The sequence below is a fragment of the Elephas maximus genome, chromosome 10, assembly GCF_024166365.1.
Source record: "Elephas maximus indicus isolate mEleMax1 chromosome 10, mEleMax1 primary haplotype, whole genome shotgun sequence".
In the NCBI taxonomy this organism is placed as follows: Eukaryota; Metazoa; Chordata; class Mammalia; order Proboscidea; family Elephantidae; genus Elephas; species Elephas maximus.
In genome coordinates, this window is record NC_064828.1 from 117273793 (window position 1) to 117298284 (window position 24492).

General features: G+C 43.9%; 2 protein-coding genes across 4 annotated transcripts in view; both read right to left on the reverse strand.

The window, feature by feature from the left end:
• Positions 1–11870, reverse strand: part of PAPOLA (poly(A) polymerase alpha) — a 69861-nt gene extending 57991 nt beyond the window's left edge. For all 3 annotated transcript variants that reach the window (XM_049899251.1, XM_049899250.1, XM_049899252.1), the window contains exon 1: positions 11658–11870. In XM_049899251.1, the coding sequence (XP_049755208.1) occupies positions 11658–11665 (8 nt within the window). In that variant the 5' untranslated portion in view covers positions 11666–11870. The remainder of the gene's footprint in view (positions 1–11657) is intronic.
• A 10934-nt stretch (positions 11871–22804) lies between these two features.
• Positions 22805–24492, reverse strand: part of AK7 (adenylate kinase 7) — a 76923-nt gene continuing 75235 nt past the window's right edge. The window contains exons 17-18 of the mRNA XM_049899253.1: positions 24191–24349; positions 22805–23807 (exon numbers count right to left, since the gene is read on the reverse strand). Coding sequence (XP_049755210.1) covers positions 23769–23807; positions 24191–24349 — 198 coding nt within the window. The 3' untranslated portion in view covers positions 22805–23768. The remainder of the gene's footprint in view (positions 23808–24190; positions 24350–24492) is intronic.

Here is a 24492-nt window from a genome sequence, read left to right on the forward strand (position 1 = left end):
CACACATGAGGAATGTGGTTCTTAGTTTAATCGAGTATACGAGACCAAATGAGCAACACCTGCCCCCGAAGAAGACGAGGAGGCAGGAAGGGACAGGAAAACTGGACAAATGGTTACCGAGGACCCAGAGCGGAACAGGTAAGGGGGAGAGTGCTGACACATCGCAGGGATTGCAACCTATGTCACAAAACAATTTTTGTATAAATTTTTGAATGAAAAACAAATATGCACTGTAACCTTTCACTTAAAACACACACACAAAAAAAGGCAATGTATTGCACTGGGCAAATATGCTTCAAAAAGACCTTTTCAAAGTGTTAAAAACAAATGATGTCACCCTGAGGACTAACGTGCACCTGACCCAAACTATGGTATTTTCAATAGCCTCATATGCATGTAAACACTGGACAAAGAATAAGGAAGACCAAAGAAGAAATGAACCCTCTTAAATTACGGTGTTCATAAAGAATACTGAATATACCATGGACTGCCAGAAGAACAAACGAATCTTTCTTGGAAGAAGTACAGCCAGAGTTCTCCTTAGAAGGGAGGACAGCAAGACTTTGAATCACGTACTTTGAACATATTGTCAGAAGGGACCCTGGAGAAGAACATCATGCTTGGTAAAGTAGAGGGTCGGCAAAAAAGAGGGAGACCCTCATTGACATGGACTGACACAGTGGCTGCAACAATGGGCTCAAACATAGCAACAATTGTGAGGACAGTGAAAGACTGGGCAATGTTTCCTTCTATTGTACATGGGGTCGCTATGAGTGAGAACAGAACTGAATGGCACCTGGCAATAACATTGTTGAATAAAAAAGTTTATGCTTACCAAAACACTATTTTTTAATTTTTTTAAAGGAAGAAATGATGTAAAACAAGATTTTTTTAATGGAATTCTCAGTGCAATACTCCATGATTAGATATAGTAATATCTAAAACAAATCATGTTTGTTGCTCAAGAAAACTGCTAAGGCAGGCAAGGTTATCAAATTTCATCAACCCAAATTTTCCTGTAAGCATCTTTTTCTCATGTATTTTTGTCAGAAAAATGTATTTATTAGGCTGAAATCATTGAACTCATGTGTGAAAAACAATGCTAAAATAAAGACTATAATGACTTTTAAAAATAAGTCTCTGTTCTCAATGACAATCTCAAATTTTGCCCGGGATTCAGATCTGTAGACAACAATTAAGTCCAATGTAATTAAATGATGGGAGGGCCACCCCGTCTGGAGCAGAAAAAATGGAAAAAAACCAAAGACACAAGGGGAAGATTAGTCCAAAGGACTGAGGGACCACAACTATCACAGCTTCCAGCGGACTGAGTGAGCACAATTAGATGGTGCCCTACTACCACCACTGACTGCTCCGACAGGGATCACAACAGAGTCCAGGAAAGAGCTGGAGAAAAAAAGAAAATTCAAACTCACGAAAGAAAACCAGATTTACTAGTCTGACAGAGATTGGAGAAACTCCGAGACTATGGCCCCTGGACACCCTTTTAACTCAGTACTGAAGTCACTCCTGAGGTCCACTCGTCAACCAAAGATTAGATGGGCCTATAAAACAAACAATAACACACATAGTTCAACCATGTATATGAGACTAAATGGGCACACCAGCCCAGGGGCAAGGACAAGAAGGCAGAGTGGACACGGAAGCTGGACAAATGCAATTGGGGAACCCGAGGTTGAGAAAGGGAGAGCATGGACACGTCACGGGGTTGGCAAACAACATCACAAAACATTATGTGTATTCATTACTCAAGTAGAAACTAATTTGCTCTGTAAACTTTCACCTAAAGCACAATAAAATAAATAATAAATGATGGGAAGGGAGAAGGAGGGCTGCCTGGGCAGCTGACACACACAGAAGGGCACATCACATCACCAAGGGTGTTTTCCCAAACAGTTTTTGATTAAGCACTTTGCATCCCAACCTGAACAACATCGATACTGATGAATCCCTGACCGCAGATACCGGGCATTTGGAAGATGCTGCGCCATGGTATCAACAGGGTCAGCAACCTCAAAACGTATAGTTATAACCCAAAAGGATGTCCTTTATTATTTCTTCCTAGATTTAGTTAGCCAAGTTTAAACTGAACGCTTAACTTGCTTGATATTCTTCTTTGGAAGCAATCAAACTACAGTAACTAATGTAGCCACTATAATTTGCTGTTTTAAGACCTTAAGTTTAAACTCAATGTGCCCATTCAGCTTCTTCATCTCGCTATTAAGGGTAAGCAAGAAAAAGGGACATGAACAGAAGAGGAATAACAGACCTTTCTAAAGTATTTGAATGCAAATTAAATAGTAAGTCTTAGCAGAAATAATACAATCTCCTCTTTCACAAGGGGATATTAGTAGCTTGGAGTCAGGCATATAGCTAAGATAATTTATTTGTTCACTAAAAATTATTATGAGGATGGCTAGTTGGCTCACCCCATGTTCTGTGTAAGTGGCATTAATATTTAGAACCTAACTATATTCCTAAAATATGTACTACAGGTGGACCGCAGAGCCAGTATCTTAGTTAGCAGCAGAGGTTCCAACACAGATGATGTAAAAGAAGTTATGCTATGAGGGCAATAGAGTATGATGGATCCGAAGGCCAAATTTTGGGAATGCAAGGTTAATTACGCAGGAAATAGCATATTTATCATTCCATTATTAAAATGGTCAGGTTCTTTTTCCTCCCTTCCTAAGGACACTTCCAACTATTCCCTTGCCCTCTCTCTGGACTGGCTGGGAGAAGTGGAAAATCGGCCCAACTGCAGCAGTCCTGCAGCGACCCGCCAAGGACAACCTGAAAATGAAGGAAATGTAAATAAGGTAGCGAGAATCTAAAAAACATAAAAAAAAAAAAAGGTATCAGAAAAGAACAGCCAATAATACAATCATATTACTATTTTTTTTTTTTTATTACTATACACAGTACCTGGAGAAAATGCAATTTAGAACGTCCAAAGTGTTTCTTATGACCAAAATGAAGGAACATACTACAGTAAGAATTATTCTCAAATAACCAATCCCCCCCCGAAAAAAGATTAAAACTGTCATAAAAATCAACATGGTTTCTGTACGAAGTACAAAGAGAATATAAATTTGAAAGACAGTTCTGTGACAGAAAGGAAAAAAGTAAAGCTATCTAACAAAACCTCTACATTTTCCCCTTCTCAAATCCTTAAACTTCCCAATGAGAATGCTATGCAACTTTGTAGGCCTACAATCCATAGACACGAGGGAAAAAACAGCAAACATCTTCCACAGAAAGCAGCGGTCACCAAGTGGGGTTCATGAATGGGAAATCTGAGCCTGACTGTAAAAATAGAGCTCTATACACAAATAACGTCACTGAAGATACTACCAAGAACTTAGGTCCCGCAGCTGGCTAAACTCCACATACACTACACAGAAGTACATTACACAGTACATGTTACCAGTAAACAGACTGAGATTATTCAAACTGAAAACTCCACTTGGTCTTAAAACTTAAGTCCCTGGAGAAGGACATCATGCTTGTAGAGGGTCAACAAAAAAGAGGAAGACCCTCAACGATACAGACTGACAGAGAGGCTGCAACAATGGGCTCAAATATAACAACGATTGAGAGGATGGCACAAGACTTCGCAGTGTTTTGTTCTGTAGCACACAGGGTCGCTATGAGTCAGAACTGGCACGACAGCATCTGTCTTAGTCACCTAGTGCTGCCATGACAGAAATACTACAAGTGGATGGCTTTAACAAAGGGAAATTTATTTTCTCACAGTTTTTTAGTAGGTTACAAGTCCAAATTCAGGATGTCGGCTTTCTCTCTCTCTGGGCTCTGAAGAAAGGTCCTTGTCTTCAATCTTCCCCTGGTCGAGGAGCTTCTCAGGCACAGGGACCCCGTGTCCAAAGGACATGCTCTGCTGCTGGTGCTGCTTTCTTGGTGGTATGAGGTCCCCAACTCTGTTTGCTTCCCTTCCCTTTTAACTCTTAAGGGATAAAAGGTGGCGCAGGCCACACCCCAGGGAAACTCCCTTTACTTTGGACCAGGGATGTGACCTGGGTAAGGGTGGTATTACAATCCCACCCTAATCCTCTTTAACCTAAAATTACCATCACAAAATGGAAGACAACCACAGAATACTGGGAATCATGGCCTAACCAAGTTGACACATATTTTGGGAGGGGCACAATTCAATCCATGACAGCACCCAACAATAACAATGGATACATGGTTCCCCAAAACTTTCTCCCAATCTGTAGGCTGTCTCTTCACTTTGTTGATAAAGTCCTTTGGTGTACAAAATTAATTTTGATGAGATTCCATTTATCTATTTTGCCTTTTGTTGCTCATGCTTTCAGTAACTATCTAAAAATCCACTGTCGAAAGGTAATTACTAAAGATTAATTACAATACGGAATCTGAAGACGTATCAAAAACTCTTTGTAAAATTCCATTACATTAAAATCTACTGGGCTACCTATGTATGATTACATTATGATTGGTCATTTGGAAAATGAGGGTTCACTGAGTTACGCACACATGCCTTCTAGACACTGACACATCTTATGATACAAAGTCCAGAAATTATATTCCTTAATACCAACAGCGGTCACACCAGAAACATCTCTTAAGTACTGGGAAGCTGTCAAGCTCACAATGGCAGAAACACGCTTTCCAAAATTGTAAGTTTTCCCTGAAAACTCAAATTTTATCACTGGCCACAAATACTGTCAGTTGTTATCCTTCAAGTGACAGGCTTATTTCATTTTTGAAGTAAATGTCTGCTAAATACTCAAGTATGAATATCCACAGTTTGTTCACAACAGCCAGCAGGTAGAAACAACCTAAATGCCCATCAGCAGATGAATGCATAAACAAAACACAGTACATACATACAATGGAATATTCCTTAGCCAGTAGGAGAAATGAAGTTTTGATACATGCTACAGTATGGATGGAGCTTAAAGACATTATGCTGAGCGAAACCAACCAACCACATAAGGACAAATATGGTACTACCTCACTTAACGTAAGAAGACAAGAAAAGGCAAATGTACAGGGACCTAAGTGATTACCAGAGGCAAGAGGTGTTGTTAACAGTAATGGAAAAATCACACTGATTAAACTGTAGGGTTGCACAGCCTATTACTGTAATTGCTGGCAATAAGTTGTACACCTGTAAAAAGTTGAATTGGCAAAAGCTGTGTGATGTATTTACAAAAACGACCAAAAAAAAAAAAAACGCCAAGTAGCTGCTGAAGCTTCTTACGTACAAGCAAACACCTCATAGGATTTGGTTCCTTGGGTGGCAAGTTTAGGGTCACGGTTTCATGGAAGATCCCAGTTAACTGGCCTGATGAGGTATTGCGTGCTTCTGTTCCACCTCCTAGTTCACTGCATAGCGCCTGGAGTCTTAAAGGCACAGAAACTGGTCTCTACTCACCTGGAGCAACAGGAGGAATCAGGAATGGGAAGAGGATATGGGACATGTGGCTACTGAGCCTCCTTTGCCGTGACACCAGAGGAACTGGATGGTGCCTGGCTACCATTACTAACATTTTGATCAAAGAGTCAATAAAAGGATCCTGATCAAAAGGGAGGCAATGCAGAAGAGAATTCCAAACTCTCGCTCACTCTAGACTTCCTGGAGCCATGAAAGGTGGATGAACCCCCGAAACTATTGCCCTGAGATAATCTTTAAACCTTAAACCAAAAACATCCCCTGAAGTCACCTTAAAACCAAACAATAGTTTAGCTTAACTAGTTAAAAAAAAAAAAACAGCTCTTTTAAGATCCATCTATGTGGATCAAACTGACAACTGTAACTCAAAAGATCAGACAGGACTCTTAAGGGGCAGTGAGTTTACGTTAACGAGGGAGGAACTCAGAAAAGGAGGGTGAGAATGGTTGAACAACTCAAAAAATGCAACCAATGTCACTAAATCGTACATGTGTTAACTGCTGAATTGGTGTACGTTTTGCTGCGTATATTCTCAACAACGACAACAACAAAATAAAGAAAAGCTAGGAAAAAGATACCCATAGTCTGTCATTTGTTCTTTCAAATAAACACGGAGCTCCATTTAAGAAGCACTAGTTCAGTTTGTTGCCACCACAGCACATCAACAGGGACGGCCAGAAACTCGACCAGATTCAGAAGAGGACATGGAGCAAGAGAGATCACTGCGGATGTCAGATGGTTCCTGGCTGAAAGCAGAGAGTGCCACAAAGACCTTTACCTGTGTTTTACTGGCTCTGCAAAGGATCAGAACAAATGATGAGTAACACTGCGAAGAATGGCAACTCCAGAACACTTATAACTGTGCTCACCAGGAACTTGTATGCAGACCAAAACACATTTCTTCCAACAGGACAAGAGGAAATTGTGTGATTTAAAATGAGGAAAGCGGTGTGCGTCAGGGTTACATCCTTTCATCATACTTATTCAATCTGCATACTGAGCAAATAACCCAAGAAACTGGGCTATTTGAAGAATGCAGCATCAGGATGGGAAGAAGACTCATTAACAACCTGTCTTATGCAGATGACATAACCTTGTTTGCTGAAAGCAAAGAGGACTTGAAGCACTTACTAATAAAATCAAGGACTACAGCCCTCAGTAAGGATTACACCTCAACAGAAAGAAAACAAAAATCCTCACAATTGGACCAATCAGCAACATCATGATAAGTGAAGAAAATATTGAAATTGTCAAGAATTTCATTTTACTTGGATCCACAACCAACACCCACAGAAGCAGCAGTCGAGAAACAACATAGTGCATTAGGCAATCTGCTGCAAAAGACCTCCTTAAAGTAATGAAAACCAAAGACATCACTCTGAGGACTAAGGCGTGCCTGACTCAAGCCATGGTATTTTCAATCACCTCATATGCATGTGAAAACTGGACAATGAATAAGAAAGAATGAAGAGTTGATGCCTTTGAATTATGGTGCTGGTGAAGAATACTGAATATACCATGGACTGCCAGAAGAACAAACAAATCTATCTTGGAAGAAGTTCAGCAAGAAGGTCCCTTAGAAGCGAAGATGGTGAGACTTCATCTCACGTACTTTTGGACATGTTATCAGGAGGGACCAGTCCCCAAAGAAGGTCAGCATGCTCGGTAGAGGATCAGCAAGAAGAGGAAGACCCTCAATGAGACAGACTGACACTGGCTACAATGGGCTCAAACACAGCAACGACTGTGAGGATGCCACAGGACCAAGCACCGTTTCCTTCTGTCGTACACAGGGTCGTTATGAGTCAGTGCAGCACCTGCCAACAGCTTAGCTCTCGAATCATCATACACGTCTTCTTCCTCAAGACAACCATCTACTCCTCAGTATGCAGCTTTATGTGTACTTCCATTTCATCACAGTGTATTAAAAAGACAAAAGGTTCAAGATTTACTAAAATTAATGATTTTTACTATTTCAAGGTCTTTTTTTTTTTTTAAGTAAAAAAGGCTATTTTTTTTTTAACTGTTACTGTAGTGGTGAAGAAACACCATAACTGCTAGTGCACTGAGGCCTCTGCCTGGATTCTTCGTGAGGCACAAAAAGCTTTACCTGCCCGTCACTTCCGCATCATCAGTGTGAAAAGACAGAGCATCTCAGCAGTACTATGAAAACTAGTTTGGGTCTTCTGTACCCCGAATGGGACTCAGGGACCCCAGAGATCCACAGACCAAACTCAGAACCACTGCTACACAGCACTTCTACCCATCAAGAGGCCCCAGTTCTATCTACTGTGACGACGTGAACCTTAACTCCTGTTTCCTTTTTATCTTGACAGCCCCTCAAATATTTGGGAGATATCCCAAGTATCTTTTCCAGTATATTCAGCATTTTACAAATGTGACACGAGAGTTAGGCCACCGACAGTGGCTATTCTCCTTCTAGTCTTTTTATTACTTTAGCGTGACAGCTGACTGTGCCATAGCAAATAATGATCCGGCTGACACAGAGGAGGGCAGAAATCAGAAAACAGTTTCCATAAGGGCATTATACTTCGTATTCATACAGTGGTTCTCAACCAGGAGCAATTTTGCCCCCAGGGTACATGTGGCAATATCTGGAGACGTTTTTGATCACCACGACTGGGGATGGGGGAGTGCTCCTGGCATCTAGTGGTGGGAGCAAGCCAAGGATGCTGTTAAACATCCTACAATGAACAGGACAACCCAATGCAAGGAAATACCTGGCCAGAAATGTCAATAGAGCCTAGGCTGAGAAACCTTGTATTAACAGACACTAAGACAATGAAAATCCTCACAATATCATGATAAATGGAGAAAAAAATCAAAGTTGTCAACGATTTCATACTACTCGTGGTAAACAATCAATGTCCACAGAAGCAACAGTCAAGAAATCAAACAAGGTATTGCACTAGGCAAATCGACTGCAAAAGACCTCTTTTAAGTTGTACCAAGCGGAAGTATCACTTTGATGACTAAGGTATGCCTGACCCAAGTCCTGGTCCTTTCAAGCGCTTCATATGCATGTGCGGTTTGAAGGGGGGGGAGGGGGCAGAAGAATAACTAAACTGTGGTGTTAGTAAAGAATACTGAATATACTGTGGGCTGCCAAAGGAACAAACAAATCAGCCTGAGAAGAAATACAACCAGAATGTTCCTAAGCAGCAAGGATGGTGAGAATCACATGCCTTGCGTGATCTGCTTACTCTGGACAAGTCCTTAGGAAAGGCTGATGGCTAGAAAAGGACATCACGTTTGGTACAGGGCCAACAGCCACAACAATGCACTCAAGCATACTGTTATGGATTGAATTATGTCCCCCCAAGATATGTTGCAAATTCTAACATCTATACCTACGGCTGGGAGCCCTGGTGGCACAGTAGTTCGGAGCTCAGCTGCTAACCAAAAAGTCAGCAGTTGGAATCCACCAAGCCACTCTTTGGAAACCCTACAGGGCAGTTCAACTCTGTCCTACAGGGTCTCTACGAGTTCAAATCGACTGGACGGCAACTGGTTTGGTTTTTGGTTTATACCTGTGGTAATAATCCCATTTGGGAATGGGCTGTCTTTGTTATGTGAATGAGGCAGAATTAGCGTAGGGTGTATCTTCAGTCAATCTCTTTTGAGATATAAAACAGATTAAACAGGGGAGCAAAGGAGGGATGGGGTAAGACAGATGCCAGGACACATGGAGATCTCCAAGGAACCAGGAGCTGAAGAGACAAAGACCTTCCTCCAGAGCTGACAGAGAGAGAAAGCCTTCCCCTATAGCTGGCACTCCAAATTCAGACTTCTAGCCTCCTAAACTGTGAGAAAAGAAATTAGTTTCTTCAAGCCATCCACTTCTGGTATTTCTGTTACAGCAGCACTAAATAACAAAGATACATACCAAGGATCACAAGGATGGCCCAGAACCTGGCAACATTTTGTTCTGTTTTACATAACCTGGCCATGAGTCCAAGCAGACTCAATGGTAACTAACAACATCAAAAAGATTATTAAAAAATTTGGAAGCCCCATTACCATGATTCTTACATCATACCAGCCTTTTTAAGATCATATATTAAGTTACACATGAAATTTGGATAAAATACGCTTGTGCACGGTGTTTGAAATGACCTATATTTCAATAATCTATTTTGATTTAATCCATTCTGACAACTCACCGATGGCCTACCCCATAAATCTCCCCCACCCAAATTTAACAAAAGAAAAGGCTATGAAAAATGAAAGTGGAAGTCAAAACACAACATAGACTGGAAATCACAATTTAAAACGTCAAAGGAGCAAAATTAATGACTAACACCAGAACATGAGAAACAAAGTAAATGAGGAAGAAGGTCTATTTTCTTTAACTAGGCAGACTTTGGTCTTTCCATTGTTTATTTTAAAAGAATTAGGTTGCACTTAGCTTAAAAATGAAACCAACAGCTCCTGAAAAACTGGCTATAAAGTTCACATTTCAAGAAACAGACACTGGAAACACGGCATCAGTGTACAAATCTGAGGCCCTAACTGTCTTCCATTTTACACGTCTGAACTAATTCACCAAGAATTTGAAGCACTTGGATCTTCAATGGAAATCTGTGTCTTCCTCAAAGAATGCTGGGGAAAAAATTTTAATTCCTAGAAATAAAAGCACAAAATATTACAGAAACTATTTCTTCTTTAAGTGTACATTTCCTATCATTGATCAATCTTTAATACTAAATGATTATCAGAAACGGAAGTCCTTTTTCAAAAACAGTAAAATATGAGCTAACAAAGAAGTCACACGGCATAGCTGCAAACATTTCGGTTTTACCTACTGCTGAAGAACGCCACAGACACCTTGCTTAGACTTGGTTCTCCTAGTGCCTCTTCTTACCATCCCTTTTCACCATCAATTAACAGGGACCTTAAAAAGCCTAAGAGTTTAGGTTTGTCTATTCAGTTAAGCCTAACAAATGTTCTCATTACAGAAATAATAATTTGTTAAGCTACTTAACAAAATGATAAAAGTGGATGAGAAGAACACGACATTCCTTCTTAAAATATTCTGTAAACTGTGACAGACGTCATTCTTAAAGCCTGTGTCAAAGTTAGAGCCTCACTTGAGACTGGCATGTATGTACCTACATACATACGTACACGAATACACACACACACACACGCAAACGCACATATATGTACTCACACAGACATGTAAGTAAAATTATAAAACTACAGTCGGTGATATTCGCAACAAAAAAAATTTCGTCTTTATTTTAAAAATTAACCCGATGTATTCCTAAAAAGCGTAACACCTTTCACCACCTCGGATTAAGTTTAAGCCCACGTCCGAGCGTCAGTTACACGCTCCGAAGGGGGCTGCACCAGCGAGGCAAGCTCGGCCCTCCCTCGCCAGGGCCTCCTCACCCAGCCTCCAGGACGGAGAAATGCCGTCTCACCGCTCGGGCCTCCGCACTGCTGCGCCCTCCCAAGCAAGCTGTAATCTACCTCTCGGGGACAACGAGCTCTCAAACGACATCCTCTTCTGAAGAGAAAAAACTTTTTTTTTTTTTTTTAAATCCCCTAAGGAAAAAAGTTTAGACACGGGCCTGATGGGCCTGGAAGGCACACCCGGGCAGCTCAAGCTCCGGCCGGGACACACAAAGCGGCACCGCGCGCGGCCGGGGCAGACGCCGCCGTCACCGCCTCGGCAGCAGGAGCGCGGGGACCCCAGGCCGCCCGGCCGGCGGGGACACTCCGGGCAGCGCCTCCTTCCTGACGCGCCCGGGCTCCGGGGGCTCCGACACCCCGGGCCGAGCTGTCCGCCGGGCGCCCGCAGGCCCTGGGCCGTGGCCGGACGTCGACCTCGGGAGCACGCCGCGCGCGGGCCCCTCGGAGGCAGGCGACGGGGACACGCAGCGAAGCGGCCCGCGGCGCCCGGCCCCGTCCCGCGCCGCCCCGGCGCCGGGCATTGTTTTCCGGGTGAGGCGGGGGAGCCTCGGCGGCCTTGGAGCCTCGGCGGGGAAGGCCGCCGGCCGCTCGGACGCGCCGGGAGGGTGGCAGCCGGGCCGGCAGAGAGGCCGCGCGGGGGCGTGGGCACCGGGGCCACCCCGGCCGGGCCCGGGCGAAGGCCGGCGCGCAGCCCTCGTCCCTCCCCGCCCCCGAGGCCCGCCGGCGCGCGACAGAAAACAGAACCCAGATCACTTACAACGGCATCGTCTCCTGCGCGGCACCGCCCAGTCACTGCCCCCCCGCAACCGCCGCCGCTGCCGCCCTGGGCATGATCCACTGAGGCGGGAGGGAGGGGGCTACCTCAGCCTGGGTCCAACCCCACTCCCGCACCCGCTCCCGCCGCTTTAAGCGCTTCTCCTCCTTCCCCTTCGTCCTAACATGGCGCCCGAGCGCTACCACAGCAACGTTCTAGAACCGCTGACGCCGCCACGCACGCCCCGCGCTTGCGCATCCGCCGCCCGGCGCCGCGAGGCCTCACGGGAAACGTAGTCCGGCCGGCGGCGCGGCGCTTCCCCGTCGTCTCCCGCCGCCGCCGCGGGGGCTGTCGGGTGCGGGTGGGCGGGGCTTGAGGCCCGGGGCGGCCGGCGGCCGGCGACGTGGGAGGTCCCGGTGGCCGCCGTTCCGGAGGCGTCTCTGTGGAGGCGCCGGTGGGGCACCGAGTGCTCTCCGCGTGCCCGTGGGCCACGCCCGGGCGCGGGGTTCGGAACGGGGCATTGGGCGCGAGGCCCGACGCCCTCCTCCCTCTTGAGCCTTTTCTGAAAAGTGGGGATAATTCCTACTTGCCTGGACTCTGGGGACGGGCCCTGCGATAATGCGGGAGGAGGGCTCGTCTCGGCGAGAGAGGCCTGGTCCCCGGCGCCAGAATGCTACTGGAGCCCCGCGCCCCCCAGGCAGCCCCCCGAGGGCCCGGGTTTCCGCTGTGCGCTCCTCTCCCCGTGCCTGCTCGGAAGGCGCTCCAGAAAAGCTTGCTGACCGAATACACTTACGGGATGAGACAGGACGGGGAATCCTGGAACACGACCCAGATTTCCTTTTTTTTTTTTTAATTATTTGCTATTGTTGAAAATAGGAAACCCTGGTGGCGTAGCGGTTAAGAGCTACGGCTGCTAACCTAAAGGTCGGCAGTTCAAATCCACCAGGCGCTCCTTGGAAACTCTATAGGGCAGTTCTGCTCTGTCCTGTAGGGTCGCTATGAGCCGGAATCAACTGGACGGCAGTGGGTTTTGGGAGGGGGTAATTGCCTTTGTTGAGAATATGCACAGAACATATGCCCTCCCAACAGTTTCTACGTGTACAATTCACTGACTGCATTCAAGTCGTGCAGCCATTCCCAGCCTGCTATTCTGAGTTGTTTCTCCGTGGTTAACCTAATGTTACCTAAGGTTTCCATCTAGTCTTTCCAGTTGCTCTTGTCAATTTGATCCCATACATCTGTGGCCGCGGAATGGATTCCGACTCATAGCAACCCTATAGGACAGAGTAGAGCTCCCCCATAGGGTTTGCAAGGAACGTCTGATGGATTCCAACTGCCGACCTTTTGATTAGCAGCCATAGCTCTTAACCACTATGCCCCCAGGGTTTCCAGATCCCATATAGTCAGTTCTTAAAAGAGCACAATGCTCAAGGCAGACATTCTTTACTAGTTAAACCATTGTTTGGTTTTAAGACAGTTTTACTTTTTAACAAATAGTGTACTTGACTTTACTGATAAAGTTGTCCTTTGTAGAAACTTCTGGATTTTAGCAAAGGCTGTTTGCTCCATGGTTTTCCTGAGATAGTTTCCAGCCCTAATCTCTCTCTGAGGTGGGACCTGGGAATGTACATAATTGAAAGCAAACTGCTCCCCTCCAGCAAAAGTTTGAAAAGCTAAAGCCTGAGGCAGGCACGACCCCCTGGCATTCCTTCCCTCTTCCGGTTCAAAGATGTAAAGTATGTCACACAGAAAGCTAATGGGGGAGAAGGAGCCAAAATAGAGCAAAGCTACTTTAAGCAAGCAAAGTTCAAAACTCTTTAAATATATTAATATGCACTGTAAGTCCTCAGGAAATTTGGCCGGGGATTTCCCTTTTTTCACAAACCATCTCTTAGGACGAATGTTATAGGACTAAGGGTCAGGAGTAGTAAAAGCACAGGATCTAAACCTTCGCTGTCCAGGATGGTAGCTATTTGCCGATTGTGGCCATGGAGCGTTTGAAATGAGGCTGGTCCAGCTAAGACGTGCTGTAACTGCAAAATACACAAGGATTTCAAAGATCTCAGTACAAAAAAAAAAAAATGTGAAATACCTCAATAATTTTTATATTGATTACATGTGGAGATAATATTTTGGATATACTGGGTTAAAGAAAATATTTAAAGTAATTTTGCCTGTTCCTTTTTACTTTTTTTGAATGTGGCCAGTAGGATATTTTAAGTTACTTATGTAGCTCTCATTTCTGTTGAACAGCATTGCCTCAGATTTAATTCTCAATTCTTCCTCTCTTACCCTCTTGTCATCAAGGGGCCTTTGGTTGAGGGCCTAGTAGCTGACCTGTCCTTAAAAGTTTAAAAATCTGAAATCCAGAGAAATCAGTAAAAGTAAGACCACAGCCTTAAAAGCTGCACATAAAGGGCACCAATAATGTACTTTATGACTCAAAGAATGGAAACCTCCTGAATTTGTGGCTGTCCTCTGACTAGCATCTCAGAAGACAGCAGTGTGTACGCTAAATCTCATGCTTTCAGTCTATAGTTTCTCGGCACCATTTTGTTTTCAGCCTTCCATTGGATTAGGCAGACAGCACAACTGTTGTTGCTGTTGTTAGGTGCTGTCGAATCAGCTCTGACTCACAGGGACCCTATGAATGACAGAATGAAACAATGCCTGGTCCTGCACCATCCTCAAAATCCTTGCTATGCTTCAGCACACCGTTATGGCCACCGTGTCAGTCTGTCTTGTTGAGGGTCTTCCTATTTTTCACTGACCCTCTACTTTACCAAGCACGTTGTTCTTCTCCAAAGACTGGTCCCACCTGGTAACATGTCTAAAGTACATGAGATGAAGCCTTGCCATCCTTGCTTCCAAGGAGCATTCTGGCTGTATTTCTTCCAACACTGATTTGTTCCTTCTTTTGGCAGTCCATGGTGTATTCGATATTCTTCACCAACACCACAATTCAAAGGCGTCAATTCTTCTTCCATCTTCCTTACTCATTGCCCAGCTTTCACATGCATATGAGGCAATTGAAAACACCATGGCTTGGGTCAGGCACACCTTAGACCTCAAAGTGACATCTTTGCTTTTGAACGCTTTAAAGAGGTCATTTGCAGCACATTTGCCCAATGCAATGCATTGTTTGATTTCTTGACTGCTGCTTCTATGGGCGTTGATTGTGGACCCAAATAAAATGAAATCCTTCATAACTTCAATTTTTTCTTCCTTTATCATGATGTTGTTTATTGGTCCAGTTGTAAGGATTTTTGTTTTCTTTATGTTGAGGTGGGATCCATATTGAAGGCTGTGGTCTTTGATCTTCATCAGTAAGTGCTTCAAGTCTTTTTCACTTTCAGCAATCAAGGTTGTGTCATCTGCATAACGCAGGTTGTTAATGAGTCTTCCCCCAATCCTGATGCCCTGTTCGTCTTCACATAGTCCAGCTTCTCAGATTATTTGCTCAGCATACAGATTAAATTTTGTTGTTGTTGTTAGGTGCCGTCGAGTCGGTTCCGACTCATAGCGACCCTATGCACAACAGAACGAAACACTGCCCGGTCCTGCGCCATCCTTACAATCGTTGTTATACTTGAGCTCATTGTTGCAGCCACCGTGTCAATCCACCTCGTTGAGGGTCTTCCTCTTTTCTGCTGACCCTGTACTCTGCCAAGCATGATGTCCTTCTCCAGAGACCGATCCCTCCTGACAACATGTCCAAAGTTTGTAAGACACAGTCTCGCCATCCTTGCCTCTAAGGAGCATTCTGGCCGCACTTCTTCTAAGACAGATTTGTTTGTTCTTTTGGCAGTCCACGCTATATTCGATAGTCTTCACGAACACCACAATTCAAAGGCGCCAACTCTTCTTTGGTCTTCCTTATTCATTGTCCAGCTTTCACATGCATGTGATGTGACTGAAAATACCATGGCTTGGGTCAGGCGTATCTTAGTCTTCAGGGTGACATCTTTGCTCTTCAACACTTTGAAGAGCTCCTTTGCAGCAGATTTGCCCAATGCAATGTGTCTTTTGATTTCGTGACTGGGGCCTCTTGAGAAGACAAAGCAAAGTATTATAATGACATGTGCAAAGAGCTGGAGATGGAAAACCAAAAGGGAAGAACACGCTCGGCGTTTCTCAAGCTGAAAGAACTGAAGAAAAATTCAAGCCTCGAGTTGCAATAGTGAAGGATTCTATGGAGAAAATATTAAATGACGCAGAAAGCATCAAAAGAAGATGGAAGGAATACACAGAGTCATTATACCAAAAAGAATTACTCAATATTCAACCATTTCAAGAGGTGGCATATGATCAGGAACCGATGGTACTGAAGGAAGAAGTCCAAGCTGCTCTGAAGGCATTGGCGAAAAACAAGGCTCCAGGAATTGACAGAATATCAACTGAGATGTTTCAACAAACAGATGCAGCGCTGGAGGTGGTCACTTGTCTATGCCAAGAAATATGGAAGACAGCTTCCTGGCCAATTCACTGGAAGAGATCCATATTTATGCCTATTCCCAAGAAAGGTGAACCAACTGAATGTGGAAATTATAGAACAATATCATTAATATCACATGCAAGCAAAATTTTGCTGAAGATCATTCAAAAACGGCTGCAGCAGTATATCAACAGGGAACTGCCAGAAATTCAGGCTGGTTTCAGAAGAGGACGTGTAACCAGGGATATCATTGCTGATGTCAGATGGATCCTGGCTGAAAGCAGAGAATACCAGAAGGATGTTTACCTTTGTTTTATTGATTATGCAAAGGCATTTGACTGTGTGGATCATAACAAACTATGGATAACATTGTGAAGAATGGGAATTCCAGAACACTTAATTGTGCTCATGAGGAACCTTTACATAGATCAAGAGGCAGTTGTTCGGACAGAACAAGGGGATGCTTATTGGTTTAAAGTTAGGAAACGTGTGTGTCAGGGTTGTATCCTTTCACCATACCTATTTAATCTGTATGCTGAACAAATAATCCGAGAAGCTGGACTATATGAAGAAGGATGGGGCATCAAGATTGGAGGAAGACTCACATTAACAACCTGTGTTATGCAGGTGACACAACCTTGCTTGCTGAAAGTGAAGAGGACTTGAAGCACTTACTGATGAAGATCAAAGACCACAGCCTTCAGTATGGATTACACCTCAACATAAAGAAAACAAAAATCCTCACAACTGGACCAATGAGCAATATTATGATAAATGGAGAAAAGATTGAAGTTGTCAAGGATTTCATTTTACTTGGATCCACAATCAACAGCCATGGAAGCAGCAGTCAAGAAATCAAAAGACAGATTGAATAGGTATGGTGAAAGGAAGCAACCCTGACGCACACCTTTCCTGATTTTAAACCGTGGAGTATCCCCTTGTTCTGTTTGAACGACTCCCTCTTGATCCATGTACAGGTTCCTCATGAGCACAATTATGTGTTCTGGAATTCCCATTATTCTCAATATTATCCATAATTTGTTATAATCCACACAGTTGAATGCCTTTGCATAGTCAATGAAACACAGGTAAACATCTTTGTGGTATTCCCTGCTTTCAGCCAAGATCCATCTGACATCAGCAATGATATCCCTCGTTCCAGGTCCTCTGCTGAATCTGGCTTGAAGTTCTGGCAGTTCCCTGTCAATATACTGCTGCAACTGTTTCTGAATTATCTTCAGCAAAATTTTACTTGCGTTGCCATGACTACCTTGCAATAAACTAAACAAATATATGCACGATAATCCTGAGTATTTCTCTATTAATCTTCTAAGATAAAATTCTATACAAGCCTTCATGCAGCAAATGGTACATCCCCATGCTATGCTCAGGGGTTATTTTCCACTATTTAAAAAAATAAAAGCAGTCCCAACGCCTGCTGGAGCAGAGGAGAATGAAGAAAACCAAAGACACAAGAGAAAGATTACTCAAAAGGACCAATGGACCATAACTAGCACAACCTCCACCAGACTGAGCCTGGAACAACTAGAAGGTGCCCGGCTGCCACCACTGACTACTTTGGCAGGGATCACAATAGAGGGTCCCGGGCAGGGCAGGAGAAAAATGTAGAACAAAATTAAAAAAAAAAAAGACCAAGATTGCTGTTGTCTGACAGAGACTGGAGAAACCCCAAGAATATGGCCCCAGGACACTCTTTTAACTCAGTACCGAAGTCGCTCCCAAGGTTCGCCCTTCAGTGAAAGGTTAGAAAGGTCTACACCAGCCACCCCTTGAAAGCCCTGTGGGACAGTTCTACTCCGTCCTATAGGGTCACTGTAAGTTGGAATCAGCTCAGTGGCAGTGGGTTTATAGGGCCAATGGTAATACATGTGAGGGATGCGGTTTATAGTTCAGTCATGTACACAGACCAATGGGCACACCAGCCCAAAAGCAAAGATGAGAAGGCAGGAAGGGACAGGAAAACTGGACGAATGGAAACAGGGAACCCAGGGTGGAGAAGGGGAGAGTGTTGACACATTGATAGGTTGACAATGTCACAAAACAATTTGTCTATGAACTGTTTAATGAGAAACTAATTTGCTCTGTAAACTCTCACTTGAAGCACACACACAAAGATTCTTGGCACGATGCTGCCACTTTGAATAAATAAATAATAATCACATCCCTGACCTTCATGGAACTTACATTCAGAGGGGAGGAGGGCAGCTAATAAACCCATAACCAAATAAATGCTCAAGGAAATTACAGATTGTGAAGAGAGTCGTGAATAAACTGGTCATAGAATCAGATAGGCTGGTCAGACAAGACCAAGTGTTGGAGGAGTTGACCTTTGAACCCAGAGCTAAAGTCTTCCTGAGATTTGGATTTTATCTTTTTGGGACTGGTGGAGCCACTGAAGTTTCCAAACAGAAGTGAGCTTTCATTTATATTTTGAGAAAACCAGTCTGATAGGGTATGAATCTGAGCTGGGTGAGATTTTGAAGCTGGAGGGTGGTGAGGAGGCTCTTACCACAGTTCAGGTTAGAGATGATGAAGCTTGAAATAAGTAAGTAAAGGAGGAACGGACTCGAGAAGGATTTAGGAGGTGCAGTTAACCCTGGACGTGAGAGGTGAGGGAGAGGAAGGAGACAGGATGACATCAAAGGACCCAGCGAGGTTTGAGGAGTCCATAGGAGGTGCAAACAGTTAAGCTCGAGAGTGTTAACCGTTTGCACCACCCAGGGATCCATATATCAAGCTAAACCGTTGCTGTCAAGTACATTCCAACTCATAGCAACCCTATAGGACCGAGTAGAAATGCCCCATAGGGTTTCCAAGGTTGTAATCTTTACAGAAGCAGCCTGCCACATCTTTCTCCTAGGGAATGGCTGGTGGGTTCAAACTGCTGACCTTTCAGTTAGTTACCAGCTGCTTTAACCATTGTGTCACAAAGTATCCTCCAATATCAAGCTGGCAGAGGCTAAAGCCTTGTCCTGATTCCACATCACCAAGAACTTCCTATCATTCCTTCTCATATTGTCTGCTTCCAAGAAGAGAATGTCCTGGTGAACTGGGTATGAGAATCAGCCCAAATGACAACTATGTTTCTCGTTGTAGATAAATGGGTACTCTGTCTTCTCTCCCAGCCTCTCAGGAGATTAGTTGATCCAAGTCAGCATCTCAGGGTCCTATCTGTCCTAAGACACTGCTGAGGTCACTCATTAACTGGCAGGCTGGTCAGTTCACCTATATAAATCCCGCTTGGTGACCCTTCAGACTCCTCAAGGGTCCACTCACAGCCACACGGAAACGCAAATAGATTAGGAGCTTCGTCACCTGGCTGGGGAGCTGAAGTAGTTGTAAAAGACAGAGATATGTAACAAAATTGCAGCTAAATAAATGGCTTCCACTTGTTAACTAATAAAATACTGATTGTGTCCCTACCATGTGCCAGGCACTCTAGAGACTCAGGAAAACAAAACAAAATCCCTGCCTTCAGGCAGCTTCCATTTTAGTGGGGGAGATGGGTGATATAAATACTTAGCCGTAGAAAATGATGTCAAGTGTGAGCCCAGGAAGGGAGCAGGTGGACTTTCCCAGAGAGGGTGATCTGCGAGGCCTCTCTGAGGAGCTGATATTTAAGCAGAGCCATGAATGGAGGGAGAAGAAGCCAGTGGACATGTGTGAGCAGAGTGGTCCAGGCAAAGGGAAGGGAGAGAGCAAAGAACCAACATGGAGTCTACTTGCAATGAGGAGTGAAGTGACGGGACACAGGAGTGAGAGGCAAGGTCGGCAAGGTCACCAGGGGTCAGGCTGTGTCCGGCCTCACAGGCTCAGGCCAGGACTTTGCCTTTAACTCCAAGTGCAATGGGAAGGCGTTGGAGGGCGTGGAGAGGAGGAAAGAGCCCACCTGACCTCTGTTACGGGGTCCTTCTCACTGCTGTGGAGCCCTGGTGGCGCAGTGGTGAAGAGTTCGGCTGCTAACCAAAAAGTCAGCAGTTCGAATGCACCAGCCCCTTCGAAACCCTATGGGGCAGTTCTACTGTCCCGTAGGGTCGCTATGAGTCGGAATTGACTCGACAGCAACGGGGTCTGACTGCAGTGTTGACAGCTGTGGCGAAAATGAGCAGGGCAAGCCAGAAGGCTACAGTAGCAATCAGGTGAGAAGTGGCTGCGCCTGAGCCCAGGAGGGTAGTGTTGGAGGGGCAGAAATGGACAGATTTGGGATGTGTTTAAAAAGATAAGTCATTACAATGCTTTGATGGACTGGATATGGGGTGTTACCGATTGAATTGTGTCCCCCTAAAATATGTGTTGTAAATCCTAACCCCTGTAGTGGTTGTTCTGTTAATGAGACAGTATTAGTGTAGAGTGTGAAAGAGATTAAACAAGCAGGAAAGCAGAGATGGGGGATGACAGATGCCATGCCATGGGAATAGAGGATGAAAAGACAAGGCTTCCCCCAGAGCCAACAGAGAGAGAAAGCCTTCCCTTAGAGCTGGCACTCTGAATGGGCTTCCAGCCTCCTAAACAGGAAAAAATAATTTGTTTGTCAGAGCCACCCACTGTGGCATTTCTGTTATACCACCCTAGATGACCAAGACATGGGGTAAGAGAAAAGGAAGACATAAGGATGACTCCAAGGTCTTGGACCCAAGCAACCGATGGAGCTGCAGTGTGAGGTTAGGGGAGCGGGGGGTGGGGGGGGGAATGGCCACGTTGAGCAGGAGGTGCCCATGAGACATGCAGGTGGAGGGAGGAAGAACTTCCAGGAAGAAATGATCAACCGTGTCAGATGCTGCTGAAGCCGGCAAAGGTAAGAACTAAGGACCGATAACCGGGAATGTCAAGGTCACTAGTGAGTTTGCAGAATAGCTGGAGGCGGGTGTGGAGGCCTGGGAAGGCTCTTGTTTTATAATTTATATTTGTCTTGTTCAAAGTTTGGGAGCTAGTACACTGTACTTTGAAGCTAAGGGTGATGATCCGGTAGAGAGGGGAAACTGAGGCTGCAGGTGAGGAAGGGATAATCACAGGCACAGAGTCTGATTCTGGGAGAAGGGACGGGACCCGGGTGCAAGTGGAGGGCTGGCCTGAGGCAGGCGTACAACTGTTCTGGAGCAGAGGGGAAGGCAGGGCTAGCTTGCAGTGGGAGGACGTGCAAGCTCTCTTTTTGATTGCCTGGTTTCTTCAGTAAAGAGAGAAACAAGGTCATGGAATGTAACTGTCATAAAGGCATTAAAATGCAACTATTATTAAGACCAATGCTTTCAGACTGTTGAAATGTATTCTCTTTATTAACTTGGTGATTTCTATGAAAATATGAGGGTCAAAAAATAGCGCAGTTAAACAAAAGAAAAACTAGATAAAGTTGAACTTCATCAAAATAAAAAAATTTTGTACATCAAAGTACACTATCAACAGAGTGGAAAGACAGCGTAAGGAATGGGAGAATATACTTGCAGATCATATATCTGATAAGGGTCTAGTATGGAGCATATATAAAGAACTCCTACAACTCAACAACAAAAAGACAAACAATCTAATTAAAAAATGAGAAAAGGACTTGAATACACATTTCTGCAAAGAAGGTATACAAATGGCCGACAAGCACATGAAAAGATGCTAAACATCACTAGTCATTAAACCAAAAAAACTGTTGCTGTCAAGTCGATTCTGACTCATAGCAACCCTACAGGAGACAGAGTAGAGCTGCCCCATAGGGTTTCCAAGGAGGGCTTAGTGGATTCGAACTGAAGATCTTTTGATTAGTAGCCGTAGCTCTTAACTACTACGTCACCAGGGTTTCCTCACCAGTCATCAGGGGAAATCAAATCAAAACCACAATGAGGTACCACTTTACACCCATTAGGATGGCTAAAATATATTAAACAACAACAACAACACAGAAAATAACAAGTGTTGGCAAGGATATGGAGAAATTGGAACCCTCATCCATGACTGGTAGGAATGTAAAATGGTACAGCCCCTGTGGAGAACAGTTGGGTAGTTCCTCGAAAAGTTAAACATAGAATTAACACCTGACCCAGCAATTCTGCTCCTGGTTATATACTCAAAGAACTGAAAGCAGGGAGGGATTCAAACAGATCCTTGTACAGCACTGTTCATTGCAGCATTTTCACAATAGCCAAAAGGTGGGAACAATCTGCGCGTCCATCAACAGACAAGTGGGTGAACAAAAGGCGGTCTATCCATATAACGGAATATCACTCAGCCATAAAGAGAAATGAAGCTCTGATACAGGAAGGCTACAACATGGATGAACCTTGAAAACAGTACATTAAGTGAAATAAGTTGGACACAAAAGGACAGATAGTGTATGCTCCCACTTACACAAAATACCTAAAGTAGGCAAATACATAGTTACCTAAGAAGATTGGTGGTGACCAGGGGCTGGGGCAGGAGAGATAGGAGGCAACTGCTCCATGGGTGCTGAGTTTCTGTTTAGGGTGATGGAAATATTTTGGAAATAGATAGTGGTGATGATCGTACAACACTGTGAATGTAATTAATGCTGCTGAATTATAACTTAAAAATGGTTAAAATGGCAAATTTTATGTTACGTTTGTTACAATAAAATAAAATCAAATAGAAGTGAAGTACTGATATACGCTACAGCATGCATGAAACCTGCAAACACTATGAGCAGGCACAAAAGGCCAGAAATTGTATGATTCCGTTTCTGTGAAATACTCAGAATAGGCAAATTTATAGAGACAGAAAGCAGATCAGCGGCCAGAGCCGAGGCAGGAGGGTGGAAAGCCACCACCTCCTGGTATGGGATTTCCGTTTGGAGTGAATATGACAACTTTCTGGAACCAGAGAGTGGGGACGGGTGTACAATTCATGAAGTTACCTGACGCCACTTTAAAAAAAAGGTACAACAGCCCAATTTATGTTAGGTGCATTTAACCACAATACAAGTCAGTTATATTTAGATTATATTATTTAAAGGAGTGAATCACATATGCTGTTAAAATAAACCTAAACTAACTCGAGGAGTTACAAGATTTCCGAGTTGGAGAAGACCATAGAGACTGACAGCTTATGCCTATATCATAAAGCGAGTTTGTTAAAAGTCTTCGGCAACTTTCTAGTTATTACAAACGTTATGATTATTCTTCCTGTTAAATGAATTCTTCCACCAAGACGTTTACAATTCTTTCTGACTCGCTAGTTGGGATCCTGACCCTGAACTCAAAAAACAACCTTTCGGAAACCATCGTGTCTGACTTACTGAGATCCAACAAAGCATAAACCGTTGCCATGTGTTTCCATTTTTAACACCATTGGTACTGGGGCCCTACCAAACCGTGTGAATGTGTTAGCCCACATGTTAGATTAGTACCTAGTCTGGTCTTCCTCATGCTGAAAACTGAATTGGTGGGCAGAATTATTAGAACCGACCTGAGAACGAAGCAGCACATCAGTGTTTGTCCCCTGAGTTACACACAGATACCCATTTGCCTTTCAAATACGGTTTTAATGAAGTCATCACCCAAAGTCACGTGGCTTTTATAGTGATTCTCATAACAGAATATTTGTTTGCAGAAAATTAAAAAAAAAAAAACTGGGAAAAGATTTTAAAGCCAATTTTCAGATCACAATGTGACACTGATCTCGAGCTCTGCAAAGGCAGGTCGCACGACAAGATTAAATCTTCACTGCGTTTCAGGATTGTTCTTGAAGAGATATTCAGCCTACAATTGAAAGAAGGAGAAGTTATCAATTTGCAAAATACTGCAAAGTATCTATTATTTGTCACAGGTGTGTAATACTAATGTTCAGATGTTTCAAAATAAAAGTACATAAATCTTTTACTTTCAAATGAACAATAAATATCTTATTAGTAACTGCAAATGGGTTAGAAGCTATTTCTCAAATAATCAGATACATGATTTCTCTATCTCAGCTGGTTTTCTCTTTAGATTCACGCATATTTTGTCTTCAAATTGATATATATGTTTTTAAACCCAGCAAAACTTCAGTCTCTTACCAGAAAATTAACGGGGTCATCCGGTCAGACCTTACAACATTCATTCAGACCATTAAAAAATATATATATAAAACTTCAATCTCTTACCAGAAAATCGACCGGGTCGTCCGGTCTGACCTTGCAACACTCATTCAGACCCTGCATCAGAGTCGGCATCACGTGGGTCATTAAGTAGTTTCTCAGGGGAATTGACTGCGCCTCCAGTAATTCTCTCTCTTCTCTTTTCACTTCCTCTAGCCGTTTACTCTACAAACAGAACATTCAAGAGTGGGGCAAATATGCATTTAAAGAGGGGAGAGCACCCTAGAGCTGGGCAGTGTTAGGGCATCCCCACGCTCTGAGGAAGATGGTGTCTCCCATTAGCAGGGAGAGGACGTTAGTGGTGCTGT